The sequence below is a fragment of the Ictalurus furcatus genome, chromosome 28 (assembly GCF_023375685.1).
Source record: "Ictalurus furcatus strain D&B chromosome 28, Billie_1.0, whole genome shotgun sequence".
In the NCBI taxonomy this organism is placed as follows: Eukaryota; Metazoa; Chordata; class Actinopteri; order Siluriformes; family Ictaluridae; genus Ictalurus; species Ictalurus furcatus.
This window is the reverse complement of record NC_071282.1, coordinates 16,958,565-16,977,549: the sequence shown is the minus strand read 5'-3', so window position 1 is coordinate 16,977,549 and position 18,985 is coordinate 16,958,565. Positions and strand designations below refer to the sequence as shown.

At 40.5% G+C, this 18,985-nt stretch overlaps 2 protein-coding genes across 2 annotated transcripts in view; one reads left to right on the top strand and one right to left on the bottom strand.

Moving 5' to 3' along the window:
- mbd2 (methyl-CpG binding domain protein 2) overlaps positions 1 to 6,966 on the top strand; it is a 34,022-nt gene extending 27,056 nt beyond the window's left edge. The window contains exon 7 of the mRNA XM_053617762.1: positions 6,389 to 6,966. The gene's annotated coding sequence lies outside the window, so the exon portion shown is untranslated. The remainder of the gene's footprint in view (positions 1 to 6,388) is intronic.
- Positions 6,967 to 10,563: 3,597 nt separating this feature from the next.
- Positions 10,564 to 11,938, bottom strand: LOC128603783 (gamma-crystallin M2-like). Its single transcript, XM_053618465.1, has one exon. It carries the CDS (start codon positions 11,203 to 11,205, stop codon positions 10,939 to 10,941), a length of 267 nt encoding a protein of 88 aa, XP_053474440.1. The 5' UTR covers positions 11,206 to 11,938; the 3' UTR covers positions 10,564 to 10,938.
- Positions 11,939 to 18,985: the final 7,047 nt, after the last annotated feature.

Below are 18,985 nucleotides of genomic sequence, written 5' to 3'. Positions count from 1 at the left end.
GTTTGCAATCACAAGCCTCAATTTGAATATAAATTACAGCATATAAAGCAAAGGGGGAACATGCATTCATTCTGTCTCTACTTGTTTTCTAAATGCCGGTGTCCGGCCTTTCATTTAATTTGAATGAAGGAGCTCGGTTTTTCATCCAGTACTCCTAGTACAGCGCGGTTATTAGGGGCGTGCACCTCTACTCCTTTCTATATGATTATATATACTGCCTGTTTGGAACAGCCACTTCAGTCCTGTGCAAAAAGTTCAATAAAAAAAAAAGTGATCGCTTTGAAGAGTGGAATGCATCATTTGCTGGAATTGACAGACAGAGGCCATGCCTCTATCACTGTCTCTGTTGAGCAAAAAAGGCCACTCCTCCTTCACAGGACTGACTGATACATAGGCCACACCTCCTTCACTGGACTGACTGATACAGAGGCCACGCCTCCTTCACTGGACTGACTGATACATAGGCCACGCCTCCTTCACTGGACAGACTTATACATAGGCCACGCCTCCTTCACTGGACTGACTGATACAGAGGCCACGCCTCCTTCACTGGACTGACTGATACAGAGGCCACGCCTCCTTCACTGGACTGACTGATACAGAGGCCACGCCTCCTTCACTGGATTGACTGATACAGAGGCCACACCTCCGTCACTGGACAGACTTATACATAGGCCACGCCTCCTTCACTGGACAGACTTATACATAGGCCACGCCTCCTTCATTGGACTGACTGATACAGAGGCCATGCCTCCTTCACTGGACTGACCGATACAGAGGCCACACCTCCGTCACTGGACAGACTTATACATAGGCCACGCCTCCTTCACTGGACTGACTGATCCATAGGCCACGCCTCCTTCACTGGTCTGATTCTTCACACTGTAGGATTTATAGATCATCATTGAGACAACTCTTTGCAGCCATCTGGGGCCACTCACCAGAAGCTTCGGGACACCAAAGTCGCAATTTCGACGGGTTTTATGACCCCTCCCCTTGGTGTAGTAGCTACAGCCGTGTGACCCATTAGGATTCACTGGATACGAGTACTTGTGGACCGGACCAGGCCCTCAACGGCCTTTTAAACCAGCCACTTGCCTATAAACCTCCTCTGCTATTGGCACAATGGTTTTTTTCACCCCATTCACACAATGACAAATCCAAACATGGCACATTTCCTTCCAACATACGAGTGTTCCCAGAAACGCAGTCGTACTTGCCCATCTGCTGTAATTGCACAGCGAATTGGAAAGATAGTGGAGAGGACGGTAATTATCCGATCCGCATTTCTAATCTGGAGTCGGCGCTAATCACGACGAGGCGGGATTATGAGCGCTGTCCGCTCAGGTCAGGGGACGGTGGCTGTCTATCTGCGCCTTCCACATGTCGCTCCGCTTCCCTCTCCCTCCGACCCAGGGTTATGCTAATATGCATAAATAGGGGGTAGATTTGATTATCCTCGTATGTAATAGACAAAAAGGCTGAGCTGCAATTACCTCCAAATGGGGCGTGTTTTTTTTTTTTCTTTTTTTTTTTCTGGCTCTCTATATTAGCACAAACACACACCCATACATAGTGTTCGGAATGCTGATGTGATGGAGCACTCCTTAAAACACACACACACACACACACACACACATATACATACATAGTGGGTGGAATGCTGATGTGATTGATCACTCCTTAACGCTCACACACACACACACACACACACACACACACACACAGACACACACACACACACACACACAGACAGGGCCGATGCCAGCAAAACACAGCAATTTCTAATAATCAAAGCAATACAGATGTTTCAGTTCCAAGCAAATCCATGCCAGGCTTTATTTTTTCTCGGCCAACTCCTAATCACGGCACGGCTCTTCGACGGTTGTAAAATATTCAAAAGCCAAAACTGAGCAAAATCCGAAATGTGTGAGGGATAAGCCAGAGTGTCCATCACTTGTAGGCACACATCAGGGGGTCGCCGTCTGCTTCACCCCCTGCCTGATGTTTAATAGTGCGAAATACCCTTAATTATTAGGATGATATGTCTTCTAATGGGCTATAAAATATGAATGAACCATTAACACTACTTTGACGTCTGTACAATACTAGAAATAAATACTAGGAAAAAAAAGGAGAGGAAAGATTCTAATAGCGGTGTTGAAAACACAAAAACCTTTCTGTTTCCCTTTTTTTGTCTCCCTGGACCTGACATTACATCTGGCATTAAATTAGTCTCATCCCACTTTGTATTGGTCATCAAGTGCCTAATGTTTTACACCCTGTAGCCTTTTATTTATTTATTTATTTATTTATGTATTTAGATGTATTTAGATTTATTTTTGAGGTCGTCCCCTATGAAGAGGGCCCCGGAGATGGAAATCAACAAAAGGTGTGTGTGATTTCAGCAAGGACGCTCGCTCGGTGTTAGATATACGGCTCGTTGCGTTGCGCTCCAGGAAACAGCCTGCGTGTAAAGCTCGGAACCAGGCGTAGCCCCGGCGGCTCCAGGAGAGACGCTTTATTAGATTTGAGGTTTAAGGATCGATACGCGGTGTGCAAATGTGAATTAATGATGCAGGTTCTGCTCTTAAAGGCGTGTAGCAGGAAAAGCCTCTAACAGCCTATTGGCCTTCAGTCACAAACTGCTTTTCAAATCTATCGCTTTTGTCCAGCTCGATCCTTCGTGTGTGTGTGTGTGTGTGCCTTGCAAGTTAAGCGTTTTTGTTGTTGTTGTTGTTGTTTTGTGGTGTGTGTGTATCTTTGACTCTGCTCCATGTCTGTTGTCTGCATTATTGTAAATGTGTCACTGTGTACATACTCAGATGACGGTAATAATTTGTTTGCCGGTCAATAAGGTTGTCGGTCAATAACTCACCATTAATAAAATTGAATCCATGGTTGAAGAATTGAAAGCTTTCGCACTGCAGCTACCTATCTATCGAACGTAGCAACGAGTCTTTGCTGATGACAACAGCATGTAAGCAATAAAGCACCTGTGGGTTGTTGTGCTGTTAGAGGAAAAGGATCGAGAGCAGAGGGATGTGACGTGATGAAGCAGCCCTAACTTTATTTATTTCCCCAAACCAGTAAATCCTGTGTTTCTCGAATACCACAGTACTTTGATAATGATTGCAATGTCTGGTCCAGAATGCTCGTTGCTTGTGCTTGGATTCACTTCCTGTCTGCCGTTTTATAGATCCCCTACTCTACGGGCCACGGAAGCAACGGGAATCATTCAAACGTCGAAACGTTGATCCATTTATAGTTGCATTTAATGTTGTGGAACGTCAACAAAACAAGTTCCACTTGCATTCTAGCAGATAAAAACACATCTCCTTACAGAAAGCATCACCACATCGGACCTTACATCCCGTCCTTTGTTGGACAACAAGAAGGACGGAATTAAGTAGTCTTAAATGATGTTGTCCGTGGCCCTGTGAACGAGTTGTTACTATAGAAACGATCGCATTAGACTCGTGTTGGAACAAATGCGTTAATAGCAACCCGTGATTTGTGTCATAGCCAGAGCTGCTGTCAAAGCCGCTGTTGTAGAAAATGAACCGACACTGTCTGACCAATCAGATTGAAGAATTTGACAGCGCTGTGATGTAAATGCTAAATAAACAACAGTCTGCGTAACACTTCTTTATAATATCGCAACAGCTAATTTGTTACTTGCAAAAGACATGTAAACAAACGGTAGTTTCATGCCGTTTAAGACACGATTGACCATTAGGCAGCGTTTAACTACTTGGCAAGCAAATAGATCCTATATACAAGCTAGTTAAAACGCACGTATTGATAAACTAGCTAGCTTTTCTTTCCTAGCAGTGTTTTCACCCCAATTTTTCCCCCTTTACCTTTGATCTTTTTCTGTTTATATGTTCCGTTTACCTTTTCTTTTTTAAACCACAGTGCAGCTTATATATAATATATATATATATATATATATATATATATATATATATATATATATATATATATATATATATATATAAAGACGTACACACTCGTGTGGTCCTAAGCGAACGCTCTTATTGCTGATAGCAAGAAACGGCTCTGATTTAATCCCAACACTGATCTCCCGTCGCTCCTAAAACAGACCAATCACCATTTCCTGCATATTTAAGACGCCACCTTCCTTCACTGACTCTCTGGTTTTTTTTTTTTTTTTTTTTTTTTCCCCCCTAAACTCTAAATGTCTTCCGGCCCAGACATTAAAACACATTTGTTAATATTTGATTCACGAAGTAGATCCCTGCCTCCCGTTTTTTCACCGCAGCGCTTTGCCGATAAGTGCGGATAATTAATGCTTGTGCTGCAGGCAAACTCTTAAGTTGTAGGGCAGTTAGTGTTTAATTACCAGCGCCCCCCCTTCCGCCCCCCCCCCCCCCCACACACACACACACACACAAACACACATCTCATACAAAATAAAAAAAACATCTGTTAATGGAGATGCAAATTACACACGTGGCAATCTTGGATTGATTAGAACGCGTATTATTTATTTATTTATTTATTTATTTATTTATTTTTCAGAGTGGATTATTGGTGGTGGTGGGGGGGGGGTGTGAGATGATGGCTGGAAAGACTGCTAATGCGGAGTCACAACAGTGTGTAATTTTCAGCACAGTTTCACAAAATGACTCACGATCCGAATCACTAATTAATCAAAAGCATGAGTGGGGGAAAAAAAAATGGTTAATTTCTATCATATGAGGAAAAAAACTGACAAGTAATCAGCATTCAAATGCGTTTCATTGTGCTGTATGTGTGTGTGGTTCTTTTGTAGCATGTTTGGGAAAAGCCCATGCCCTTTAGCAACACACACACACACACACACTGCACTCCCTCACCATCTCTGCAGATCCCCATCACCATCTCTCGCTCTCTTTTATGTTTCCCCGAGCAACACTCTTATTGATTATTCCTGATCCTGAGGGGATTTTTTATTTATTTATTTTTTTAAACAAAGAACCCCCCCCCATTCGTACTGCTGTATGAATGCAACTTTTCCTCAACGCTGCACCTCATCCGAAGCCCTTCGGCACACGACCTCGCTCGAAAGGTCCTCTGCAGTTTTTATCCATCCCTGCATGTCTGTCTAGTGCGATGTAACCCCTTGAAGCACAGCGAGTTTCCAAAGATACTGTATCTTCTGATCCAGATGTGGTTAAACTTTAATGCCACATCGCGTAGCTGCAATACTTCGTAACTTTGGTGTTATACGGGTCTGTTTGAGTGAGGAGACGTCTTGATATGTGGAACGGCGGAGATATTGACATTTCTGGCAACATTCAACACTTCGAATTGACATTATTGAAGTACTGAGACGATTCTGAATCAAAGTTTTGAACAGATAGAATCAAATAGTGTTTTTTTTTAAATTTATAAGGTTCTGTCTGCCTTTTTCAAAAAAAAAAAAAAAAGCATTAAGCACTGTGAAATTCTTTTTTCTTCACATGTTCGGAGGTTGGGGTCAGAGTGCGGGGTCAGAGTGCAGGGCTTGAACCCCCGAACTTCCGATCAGTAACCCAGAGCCCAGAAGCCAGAACCTGAACATTACCACCTATTGTCTGCTTATTGAGACCCAGTCTGAGTGAAATAAATACACACACACGCATCGAAACGCACCTGCTAGCTAACTTCAGTCCCTGATTACACTTAAAAGTTCATTTTATTAAGCACATTTTGTGTAGCTAGCTAATATCTGTAATATTTAATGCTATTTTAATATTCATATTTAATCTCCTAGTTGTGAAATGCATGTCCCCGAACTTAGAATACCGAGATCATGATTTATCAGCAGTCCTCTGACCTGAACTCGCACACCGACTCGAGCTACGTTCGCACCTATACACCGCAGTAGTAGGCGTTCCTCCTACTGGTTGCCATGGTAACGTTTATCAACGGGTGGCGCAACTAGGATTGCACTTTTGACAGCAAAGCAGTTTTCTTGCCACTAAAAGGAAACATTCTGGAGGGAGAGCGTTTGTATTTAAAATTCACCGGTGTGTGTATATATGCATCACGCCCTACGAGATGAAGGAGAAGCAGTGTGCGCTCTTCGCCATCTGCTGCGAAAGCGCAAGCACCGGACCCGTCTGGTTCCACAAAACAGTTCGGACTAGCAGGCTTGCACGCGCCGTACTGTCTTCACTCCCGTTGGTAGCTCCGAATTTGCACGAAGTTAAACTTTTCTCGACTTTGTCGCGTCGCTGGACACGCCCACATCTAGATCGCTGTCGCTCACGTCGCCAGTCACCAGCTCTCGTTGAAAACGAACGGTCTCAGGTTGCTTTGTCTCTGCGAGTTTCTGCATGTCTGAACGTACCTTCTCATCCACACTTTGTAAAAATTTTTTATTTTTCTTCTCCCACAGAACGCACTGAATTCAGGCCACACCCCTTTGCGGACCCTTTACCTTAGAGATGATGTCATCAGTCTGCGCCCGGACCTGTCCCGCAGACCCAAGCACACTTTACGCACCCACGGACAAACAGCTTCAACCGAGGCCTTTTCGTTCCCTTTTTTTTTTTTTCTTTTAAATATCTAGAGCATATATTTTTGTGTACATATCTATATGATTCAGAACAATGCTTATTTTGTGTCCAAAAAAAAAAAAAAACCCAACAACACCTGAAACATTTTTTTCTCTACAGGAAAACAATACTGAGCAATACTTCTGAAAAACTGAATCAGGTTGCAATCTGCTGGATTTGTATTGCTAACTTTTTTTTTCTCTCTCTCTCTCTCTCTCTCTCTCTCTTTCTCTCTCTCTCTCTCTCGGTCTCCGACTGTTGTAAGGGATTACGTTGTTTTTCAGGGTTTGTAACGAATAATGCATTTACTTCCTTATTAATGAGAACTTGCTTATTTAAGAGAAATAATTTTATACATTGGAATAAAAAAATACTTGTACATTTTGCGCATCATAATAGAATAAATAAATAATGTTCACATCTGAGCGGTCGTTTTTCTTTTTTTATTTCCAAGTGCTCGTTTTTGCTCGTGGACGGGAGCTGAAGCTGAATCTTAAAAAAAAAAAAAAAAAGTACTTTTCACATTAACATCATGCATTTTTTCCCAACTTGACACTGCTTTTAAAATTATTGGCACCCTAACGATTAAGATTGATTGATTGATTTTTTTTAATCGTTTTATTTACAATTTTTTCATTGTGATGTTTGTATATTGATTGATTGATTTTAATTAAATGTTAATATTTATTTATTTTAACTATTCTTTTTTTTTTTTTTTTTTACACTTTTACATCTATCTATCTTTGCATTTTTAAGTTTTAGATTCATTTGTTTTTGTTTAAATTTGTTACATGTTTAAGGGTATGAATGTGTTTATCTATTTATTCATTTAAAGTTAATTTATTTAAAATTTTTCATTTTAACGTTTATTTTTTAGTTATTTATTTTAATTCTATTTATTTACAGTTTTCCTTGTTTTATTTATTTATTTTAAAAAAGTTTATATATATATATATATATATATATATATATATATATATATATATATATATATATATTTGTATTTATTTAAAATTTTTACATTTTAAAAAAGTTGTTTTATTTGTTTGTTTTTAATTATTTTAAATGTTTACATTAAGTTTTTTAAAAACTTTCTCTCTCTCTCTATATATATTTTTATATATTTATATTTTACTGTTTAAAAATTTTTTTATAATCAATCTGTAATTTACTTAAAGTTAGCAAATTTGACCAGTCTACGTAATCCAAATCATACGTTATGTCATACGTACACGATGACATAACCATATTGAAGATGATTTAGATTGCAGGTGTCCTTTAAAAATCAGTTTTTCCTGGCAGTGGTGTGTCGTTTGTGGCGCCGTGATCCACACCACGCACGTGGATGGCTCCTGATCTTTTCATTACGGTCACTGCGGGTTCCACGGGGTTGCCGAATTCGGTCATTAGCATGCGTTAATGGTCTGGTGTTGCCAAGATAATATCGGTGTATGGGAATTTTCTCCCCCCTCCGTCTCTTTCGTTGGCTGAGGCTTGCTTACCGAATGGCCAGAGAATCCATTTGCATCTTATAATGGTCGTGTTTTGCATAATTTTTTGGACTCGGAAGGTATTTGTTCCCCTTGTCCTGTGCTTAATATTCTAATTTTGAAAACACGCAAGCGCCTTAGTTAAAGCATCAGATGGAGTAAAGCCATGTGTCTGCATCATTAAAACTCAATAATGACCCTAACAGGATGGAAGACACTGATGTGACATTTCAGCCCATCGACAAAACGACAGATTTTTATGTGATATCTGGCTCATTTAAAAACTCCGTGTATAAAACAGCCACTTTATGAAATGGCTAGCCCTCTCTACTTTCCCTGCTCCTCTAGCAGCATGTGTTTTTGCAAACGATCCCAAGTTTCACAGCATGAAATTACTTCAGAGCTCCTAATTACAGCTTGTTATCGGGTTGTCGTATCTGATTAGTGGCCTGACCGACTCGGATGATGTGCACTTCTCCAGGAGTACAGGAAAACGGACGAGCCAGCGGAATACAATATCGGCTTGGACTGCGATTCTGATCAGTCAGTAGCGGAAAGACCTCCGGTAGGGACCGGGTTAGTGAAGGCCGTCTGCATCTGCGGCAGATCCTCAACTCGTTCGTCACAAAAACGTATTTAATATAGCGCAAGGTCCTTTAAACTAATAGTGCGGATTTAATACTGAGATTGTGCACGTTGGTATGCGGAACTCGGACGTCATGAACACGGTGTGGAGTTTGCGTTTCATTTGCGTGCACGTGATACCTTAGAACACCTAAGTATTTGCTTTAGATCCATCATTATACATGCATACTGTATTAACTTCTTAAATCTATAACAGTTTTGAGAAGGTAAATATTCAGTACATGACTTGTCACAGGTAGCTGCCTAGCTTGTTACTAACAATAGGTGAACATAGAGGCGTCCATGTTTTTATTATTTCTTTTTAAACCACTTTGTAGCTCAAATGCACAGAGTTCAGACTTATCATTTCTGAGATAAGTTTAATGCCACTGTCTAACGGTTTGATGTTTCCACACTGAAATGTACGTTTTGGCTCTAAATACACCCTGGAATGCCATTCAAGGCAATATTAGATACGTATATAAATACGACAATATTAAATCATTCATTCATTTAATAGTATCATCTTTTTTTTTCAGCACAGAGGACGTTACAGGAGACGCATCTTAATCTTCGACTCTTCTTATCAATTTTTAAAAAAATTTTTTTTTACAGATTAAATTACGAACAACACTTGAGTAAATCAGATGAGTGCTTGGTCAGCTTATCTTTCAAACCCATCCTTCAGAAAATTTGCAGTGATGGTGATCATTACGACTAGGACTATTCGTGCAGCATTATATCAACAATATACTGCCTAGATTTCTAGATAAAAAAAAACAAAAAAATTCAAAGCGTTCCATCTTCTCATTCGTGTATTATATATTGTATTCGTTTTTTTTTTTTTTTTTTTTTTTTTTTTCATTTTATTTATTTTTCATTTTAAATCATCTCTTGCTTTTCTGTTCTTCAGTCCGCATTTTCAATTCCAGCTTTTGTGTTGAATGTTGGTGGTCTAGATTCTGTCTTGGATGCTTCTACTCAAGAAAAATCTGGCAACCTCGGAGCTGTAAACTCCACGCAGCTGATTTGCATAAATCTGTGAGCATGTGCGTAACTCGGCTCTGAATACGCGTAACTTTCCCACTGTGAATACTGACATCATTTTCGGTGGCCAATTCTGAATTTTTCGCTTGTCTTTGTTTTTTATTTATTTATTTATTTATCTTTTTAATGTCAGTTTTGAAACACGATTTGCTGACCCAAAGTTGGTTGTAATAATGTGCGATAAAAGATTTACCCAGGTAACCTTTTTCTTTGTTAAAAAGCACTTTCTTGAAGCGTTGCGACGTTCTCTACTAATTCAGCAGGTGTTTGGCATTTAAAAAAAAAAAAACAAAAAAAAAAGTGAGACTGTAGAAGGTATACGTTAGTGCTACATCGTAACGGTGTTATAAATGCGAAACTGATTACCACTTTAGATTTAGGATATGGAAATCATCCATCCGTGGGCTGTAAAAGCTCTGCATTAAGTGTGAGACGCTTTAAATCCAGCTCTGGCATGGAAGAGATAATTACACTTCTTAAATGTTAAGACGACAGGTGGATATTTTATTTTATTTTATTTACTTATAAATTTTTTTTTTTTTTACCGAATATGACAAAGCCTTACCCGTTAGTCACAAGTACGGAAAAGCGTCAATCAAAGCTGTACTACAGAAAACTTCTAACGTCACCTTGAATAGACTTTCCAGCACTGATTTATGAGATTTGGCCGTTACTTGGGATTGCTTTATGAAGGTAGGTACCCTTCAAAAAGTGATTCTAAAATGATTTATCTACAGAAGGACAGAAATTAAACTGCGTTTTGTGGGACGAGATGTAAACGAAAAAAAACCGTTATAGTATGTCGAGGGGGAAAAAAGCATTATCGTTCGATTTAAGCTGAGAATTATGACTTTTATGGGCATTATGGCGCAAATTGCTGCATAATTGAGCTTAAGCGAGTCATAACATTATGTTTTCATTATTTTTTAGCGCCTGAGCATGGTTTGTTGTAATCTCAGTGTAAGAAAATGGCTTCAGTATTGGTGTAAGCGTGGGAAGTGTGGTCAAGATTTAATCTGATATGTTTGAATGCCTTTTTTTTTTTTTTAGCTCTTGTTTCACTTTAATTTATTTCCTGTTAAATGGCCAATTAAAGCAATACTGTGAAATAAATTGATGTGTGTTTTTTTTCTATATTTACCCAGCCTCTGAAAGAAAAAAACCCAACTCGGTATTTTTTTTTTCCTCCTAAATCTTTATTTAATAGTAGCTCATTTTCACATTTTCTTTTAATACCAGGAATCCATGATGCGCCTCATGCTCATGAACCTCATGCCGCTGCTTCCCATCATGTCCCTGAAGCTCCGGTACTCGCCGGGCCTGAAGTACCACATCCTTCCCTTGTAGTGAGGATACTCGTACATGAGCCAGTGGCCGTCCATCACGTGGCACGACATGCAGCCGCTGGACCAGTGGTAGCGATCCATGATGGAGTCGCAGTCGTCAGTCACGTCCATCATCTGGCCCATGAAGTTCTCCCTCTCGTACATCCTCATCCTGTAGGCGCCGCGGTACTGTTTCGAGGACACACCACATCGTCACTGATTATTTTCCTAAAACATCTCTTACTTCACACGATGATGGGACAATCACGTCCAATTACACGTGATGTATATAAACTAAGTCGATTTTCATGAACCTCTACGAGGGAATACTTTGTGACCTAAACTTAAACGTACCATGGGGACCATGCGGCAAGATCTGATCCAGTTGTTCGTGCCCCATCCCCACATGTTCATGTAGTCGGCGTACTCGCCCCTCCTGAGGAAATACTGGTTCCCCATGTAGTTGTTCTGATCGTAGACCATCCAGCAGCCACTCTCGACCCTGCATGAGTAGCAGCGGTTCAGGTAGGGTGACATGTCGGAGCAGTCGCTGCTGCACTCATAGGAGCGGCCTCCGAAGTTCCTGTCCTCGTAGAAGATGATCTGAAGAAAAAAAAAAAAAAGACCCATGAGACATGACTCATCTTTTTCCTAAAGCAACAAGGATCGCAGATATTTTTAGAAACAAACCCGTTCTTACCTTCCCCATGGTTCCAGTGGGCGGTTTGAAGGCTTTGTTGGAGATGTTACCAACTGGTGATGGACGCACACTCTTCCACTGTTAAATCCTTGTATTTATACCTGACTGATCCCAAAAAAACTGTCCAACACCTCATTGTCAAAACCCCCTGAGCAAGCAACATCGCACAGAGGACGGCTTTTATTACCGTTCCATGTGATTCAGCCTCCAGTTGGCTTTTGAATGCGAGCAAGACAATACATCGGAGCGTTTTTTTTTCCTCTTCTTTTTTCTGTGTGTGCACTGTACTGGGTTTGTCATTTTCAGGATGAATAGCTGTGCTCTATTGAATGCCTTTTTTTTGTCTTCGTGTCAAGCTGAGTGAGCGATTTGGCAGTAGTACAAGGGCCAAATACATCATTACACCTGATCTGGTGCCGCGGCATTTCAGGATCGATTTTTAAAACTCCTTCACGTCATGTATTTGCACTTAAGTCCAGCTGATGTTAGGCAAGAAACAGCTTCTTTTAGCAATATGAAGATGTTCGGTCTGTAGAAAGGAAGACCCTGTATTTTATTTTCCCCACTATGTCTTGTGTACATCTGATTTCCATTGCCTTATCATCTGATTAATTTCTCTACACTGAGCTGCCTTGTTTTTCTTCTATATGCTTTTTTGTTTTTGGTTTTTTTTTCTTCTTAAAAAACGGTAATCCTAATAGAATGTTAATTTCCTCAACGAATATCTTTTTTTTTTTTTTTTTTTTTTTCTACCCTAATGTTCACGTTTAGCTTGTCTCAATTGCAATCTAATAACTGTGTAATTAAGTCTGCTCAGTTAATGCAGCTATTCATCTGTAGGCTGGGAATCAGATTTTCCCTACAGCTCTGTATGTGAGACTGTGTGATGCAAGCTGGCAACACACCATTACTACAGTGCCCTTCACTAATGTTGGCACACTCGTATGGCAAATATGAGCAAAGAACGCTGTGGAAAATTGTCTTTACTGTTTAACCTTTTGATCTTTTGTTCAAATAATTCACAAAAATGTTCTGCTCTCATGGATATCAAACCCAGCACAGGTTTATATAAAAAAAATCTTTGTTAAATTAGGTGTGCAAGAATTATTGGCACCATTTTATTCAGTACTTTGTGTTACCTTCCTTTACCAAGATAACAGCTCTGAGTCTTCTCCTATAACGCCTGATGAGGTTGGAGAATACATGGCGAGGGATCTGAGACCGTTCCTCCATACAGAATCTCTCCAGATCCTTCAGATTTCTGGGTCTACGCTGGCGGACTCTCCTCTTCAGTTCACCCTACAGGTTTTCTATGGGGTTCAGGTCAGGGGACTGGGATGGTCATGGCAGGACCTTGATTTTGTGGTCAATAAACCATTTCTGTGTTGATTTTGATGTATGTTTTGGATCATTGTCCTGCTGGAAGATCCGACCACGGCCCATTTGAAGCTTTCTGGCAGAGGCAGTCAGGTTTTCATTTAATATCTGTTGATGTTTGATAGAGTCCATGATGCCATGTATCCTAACAAAATGTCCAGGTCCTCTGGTAGAAAAACATTCCCAAACCATCAAAGATCCACCTCCATATTTAACCGTGGGCATGAGGTACATTTCCACATGGCTACCTCTCTGTGTGCGCCAAAACATCCTCTGGTATTTACTCCCAAAAAGCTCTATTTTGGTTTCGTCTGACCGTAGAACCCGATCCCATTTGAAGTTCCGGTAGTGTCTGGCAAACTGAAGACGCTCGAGTTTGTTTTTGGATGAGAGTAGATGCTGTTTTCTTGAAACCCTTCCAAACAACTTGTGGTGATGTCGGTGACTTCGGATTGTAGTTTTGGAGACTTTCCGACCCCAAGACGCAACTAACATCTGCAGTTCTCCAGCTGTGATCCTTGGAGAGTTTTCACAGCTTTCTTTGCTCATACAGTTGCAATCAAAATGATTCAACCCCCATTGCAAATCAGGTTTATTGTCAAAATGTACAGACTTTCAGCTGGGGTTTAATGGCGTTTGTTTTTCCACTCTTAATTTTCTTAATATTCAGCGACTAATACTCACAGAAAAGCTTTCAGGACAACACTAAAACAAACAAACAAACAAACAAAAAAAACCCCCAGGTGGGTTCAAGTGCAAATATTTGATTTATTTAATGTCTTCTTTTAAATGAAAGGAAACATGAATTAGCATTTTTATGATACAAAAGACGATGTCTGATTTTATTGACCTGTAAAATTCGTTTCCCCATGATTGAAAAGGCTATTAGGAAGCTAATAAATAACTAATGTCCTTTAATGGTCTGACTTATGAATATTAATGAGTGACGTGTAGGCATGAGATGTTTTCTAGACACTCAGGAATAAGTTCCAAGACACAGGTAAAGGTGTCCTTTAACGTCGGGTATAACATCCTGTGTGCGTATTTCACCTCTGTGACATAAAATATCGACGAAATCGACAAAATCTATAACGTTGAACTATAATCATTCAAATACTTTCGAAATAAATCATGTTATTTCTGCATTAATGTGTGAATCCATGCTTAAATGTCGCAGAACATTTTACTCGACCCTGTTTCAACACATATTTGAAGTATTCCACATGTTCAACAGGAAGTTACATCATCCAAATTTCTTACAGATCGTGGGAAGAAGAAAAGTAAGTTCTCGTTCTTTTTTTTTTGTTTGTTTGTTTCTTCTCCCTCTTCCTTTTATGGTGGTGATGTGATATTTACTGATGCAATTACTTTGAACATACAAACTTTTTACCTGAATCAAGACCCAAAAGTCTATGTACGCTCGCACCGCATCGGCCGTGTCTTCGTCAGCGGACGTTCGTGGACGTCCGCCGACGCTTCCAGTCTTTTTGAATTTGTTTATAAGTTGAACACCGTTGTCAAGTAAAGTCATGTGCTTGCCATGTTTCCTGTTTACATCGCGACCTTGCGACGGCTTCCCGATCCACCCGAGAGAAGGATTTCAACGTGTTCTTCTTTTGTCAAAGGCGTTCTTTGTTAAAGGATGTCTGGAAAACAGAGAATTTTGGGACACGCCGTAGATTGAACGATTGCAAAACGAATACTAATTTGAAATCATTAGTGTCCTCGATGCCCACGTTCATGGATTAGCGTGGATGCTAGTTAACCGCTGAATGAATGCTTTAAACACCTCGAACCTGTTACTCATTTAAGAGCAAAACGCAGCAACAAAGAAACCTTGTAAAAACATTCTGAAAGTGTACACATAAATCAAAATCAAAGCCTCGGTTATCAAATGACTTTAATATACAGCTGTATACCATTTAAAGCCCATTGGTTCAGATGTACAGTCTGTACTTGAGGACAGGATATTTCATTAGAGGACATGAACGGCACCAAGGACACTACTTCTATATCCATCTCACCCTGTACGGTGTGCGGTACCTTCTTAAACACTTATACTCCTTGATCTGTCACTCACATCGTGGCTGTGAAGACGTTCTGGCCAAACCACACTACCGTATGCTGTATCTCATCACCCTTTTTGTCCCATCCCACCTTCTTGTTTGCCCTCTACACTTTTACAATAGGGCTCGGACGCTTCCATAAAACATCCTGCCACGCGCCCAGATGAGCTTCCTGCTCGTATAAATCAAGGCCTATCATTGGCCTGTTCCGGTGTAGATGCAGGCGATGGGTTTTTTTTTCTTTTTTTTTTCCCTCGTCCTACTTTTATTCTCATCAAATTGACCAGCAGCCTCTGTGGCAGGGAAGGCAATCACTCAGAGAGGATGGAGGAGGAGACTCGGGGTCAGGAAGGGCTGTGTATCGAGCTCTTTTGTGGCCTCTTTAACATGGCCATGGATCATTTGGATTGCACACTCGTCTCCTTTTAGGGGGGAAAAATGGAAGTAGGGAGGGAGGGAGGGACGGAGGGAGGGAGATCGCTCTGTTTCCAGGGAGACCGCGAGGAAGTAATTAATAGTGAAGGAAGCTGCTTGTGGAGAACAAATGGCCGAGGAACCTGCGAGGAGACTTTAGATGTATCGATTTAGAATTAAACAAGACAAACTTTCACCCGCTGTCTCGAATACAGGAGGAATCGAGCGCGGTTGTTAAGGAGCAAGTCGTCAAACAAATGCACTTTAATGAGCCAAGTTAACTTTGATCAACTACTCACAAACCTCATCACATTTCCTCAACAACGTTGTATTACAACAATTTTGACACTGAAGTCTCAATTCTGAATCAGTACGTTTACATGGACGACAACAATCCGATATTAACCCGATTAAGACGATACTCTGATTAAGAAACTAGCATATAAACAGCGATTATTGATGACCTTAATCTGATTAAAGTCATACTCGGAGTAAACACAAATGGAATTAAGACGTGTGGAGTATTCCTGTTTTAGTCGCATTATCGAAGCGCGTTACAGACACGTACACACCTTAATCATACTATTAACGTCGTGTGAGAGTTTTCACCGCATTTTGCGACAGGAAACGTACACACACGGCAGCGCCCAACCGTTTTACGGCAAACAAGAGAGCACGGCTGCGTCCCGAACCGCGTACTTACCTGCTATATAGTAGGCAAGATACATGTATTACAGCAACTACATATTAGTAGGTAAGTACGCGGTTCGGGACGCAGCCCACGGCTTCAAGCAGTCGTCTTTTTGCACGTACAGCATGACAAATTATTAACCGCACTTGAAGCTTTCGTAAAATGAAAAATAAAAACACCCAAAACTGTATACGGGACCATAACGAAGACCAACTGTATGTCGATACGTGAAATTCTAGAGGGGATGGCTTGGCGTGGCGTGGGGACGTAATGACGTGTGCCGTTAATCCATCTACGTTCTATAACATGTAACACAGGAACATGAAAGGAATATTCTAAAAGCGACTCATGTAAACACCTTAATCGGAATATTGTCTTATTCAGAATAAGGTCAATCATTAGATTACTGCTGTCCAGGTAAACGTAGTCACTGGTCAGAAGGTGTTGATTTAATTTTCTATAACAGCGGCTCTGACAGCAGTGCAGCTGCACATCCCCAGATGTATATACTAATATGCTAGTTTCTATAGGAACACTGACTTGTACGGTGGAAGCTCAGCATGAACAGATTAAAAACGTGTGTACTCGTTGATATGGTCTAGTTTTCTGTGTAGAGATGTTTATTTAGCATTTATGCAAGGAATCTCCAGTGTCAGTGCTTTGAAACGGGTTTCTCGCCAACATGGCTGCACTTCTTTTTTGTCTTAATAACTTTGAAAGAGAAAGAAAGACAAGAGAGGCTGGTGAGGAAATGACTGTTTGTGGCTGCCAGAACATTCCGTGTTAACAGGAGTTTGCTTCGCGAGTGTTCCACAATAATCAGTGTAACTACAAATGGATAAAAAGTACGACGGTTTGTTTTCTAATGAATAAGAAGTAGTCATGGTTGGTGAATTGCCGTGGTGGAACGGGAATACTTGCGTATGCAGTTGTAGGAAAGTAATGAAGCTTGCGGTGGTAACTGTATCTCTGGTTCATCACACTGTTGATTTTCCTGTATCAGCACGTTCTGTCTCTTGCTTGGCTCCAAGTGAAGCCCGGAACGACTCTTCTTGGTGATTCGAAAAGATTGTAATCTTTTAGATACGTTTTAATTCGCTTTTCTGTTGCAATAATTGTATGGCCAGATTTTTATGACCATTATTTATTTATTTATTTATTTATTTATAAAATATATTAAATGGCGTTTGGTGTTGAAGGTATTGATTGTGGAGCGAAGCCCTGACTTGTGGGGTTTTTTTTTTCTGCTTGATTCATGAGCAATTTCCACACTGTCCAACATGATGCTTGATGTATGGTCACGTTTCCAAAACAAGCATTCTACGCTCGACGCATCTGCAGTGACGAATGACGATCATCACTCGCCGTACCGCATTTTATGTTCCTCGTTAATCTTTCTTTTTTTGCTAATGCGTCCTCTTAAGCATCTCGGGGAGGGAAAAATAAAATATCACCTGTCGTTTGGGAGATGGTAAATTGGACTCGACAAGTTTGAACCCTTTCAGGAAGAGCTTCATCTCGTTCCAGTCCACGTGGAAGAGATCTCACGAGAGCATGTGCTGGTTTATTGAACGTTCATACATCAATGAGTTTGAAAGTGAATAGCCAATATATATGCACTGATGAGCTGAAATATCGAGGTCAATGGGAGCGACCCTCACTCATTGGTCTAGAGTGATTCAATATGCAGCAGGATTTGAATGAGAATTCAGCATGATTTGGAAACTATTACGCTTATTCAGACAGCCATTGTTTTGTCAGGTTGTTCCTGACCTTCCTGACCCTGAAGAACATTGAGACTCAATTTATCATCTGGATATAAAGTGATTTATCGTTTCACGTCTCGAGGTCTGGTAGTTCAACCCAAGTGACAGCTCACAAGATCCCTTGTTAGTCTCCAGAAGTTCCTATAATGAGCCTCTAAGCCACAACTCAAACTGGACTACCACTGGAATGAGATCTTGTTTTGATTTTGGGCTGGTGGGCGCTCTTGAGGAATCAAAATGATTTTGGATGCAAATAGCCAATATATAACCACTGATAATCTGACTACGAATCAGAATTCCGCCTGACACGTTTACATGTCGGTGGTTTTGAAAATATTAAAATATTACGCTTATTCAGATGGCCCTTGCTTTGTCAGGTTGTTCCTGACTCTCTTGACACTGAAGAACACCGAGAATAAACGTATAGCCAGGAGATAAAGTGAGTAGAGCTAATTTAATGCTGAAGCCTGGTGGTTCAATGCAAGTGACAGCACACAAGACCCTATAATGAGCCCCTAAGCCATGGCTCGAACTGGTGTACCACTTGAACGAGCTCTGGATTTGATTTCGGGCTGTAGGCGTTTTTTGAAGAATCAAAAAGTTGGGTTAATGCACTCTAAAGACGTGACTGGAGACCGTGAGTCTGTCTCAAAATGAACAACAACGAAAAAAACCCCATCAGGAGCCTCATTACATTTAATTAACCTATCTATGAAAATAGCTGCTCTTAATTAAACTGCATGTGATAGCTTGAGGAATAACGCGACCTACCGTGGAGTTTCTTTTCTATAGTTTCCACGAGTGTATCTCTGTGTGTGTGTGTGTGTGTGTGTGTGTGTGCGTGCGCGTCTTTTCATATTATCTCACATGTAGCCATGGCGAAGCTCTACTCTGATCGCTTTAATTGGACTGCTTTATTATAACGTTTTGCCATCAG

Coding starts and splice junctions, on each gene's coding strand:
- LOC128603783 (XM_053618465.1), bottom strand. CDS start 11,205: ATGAGGATGTACGAGAGGGAGAACTTCATGGGCCAGATGATGGACGTG.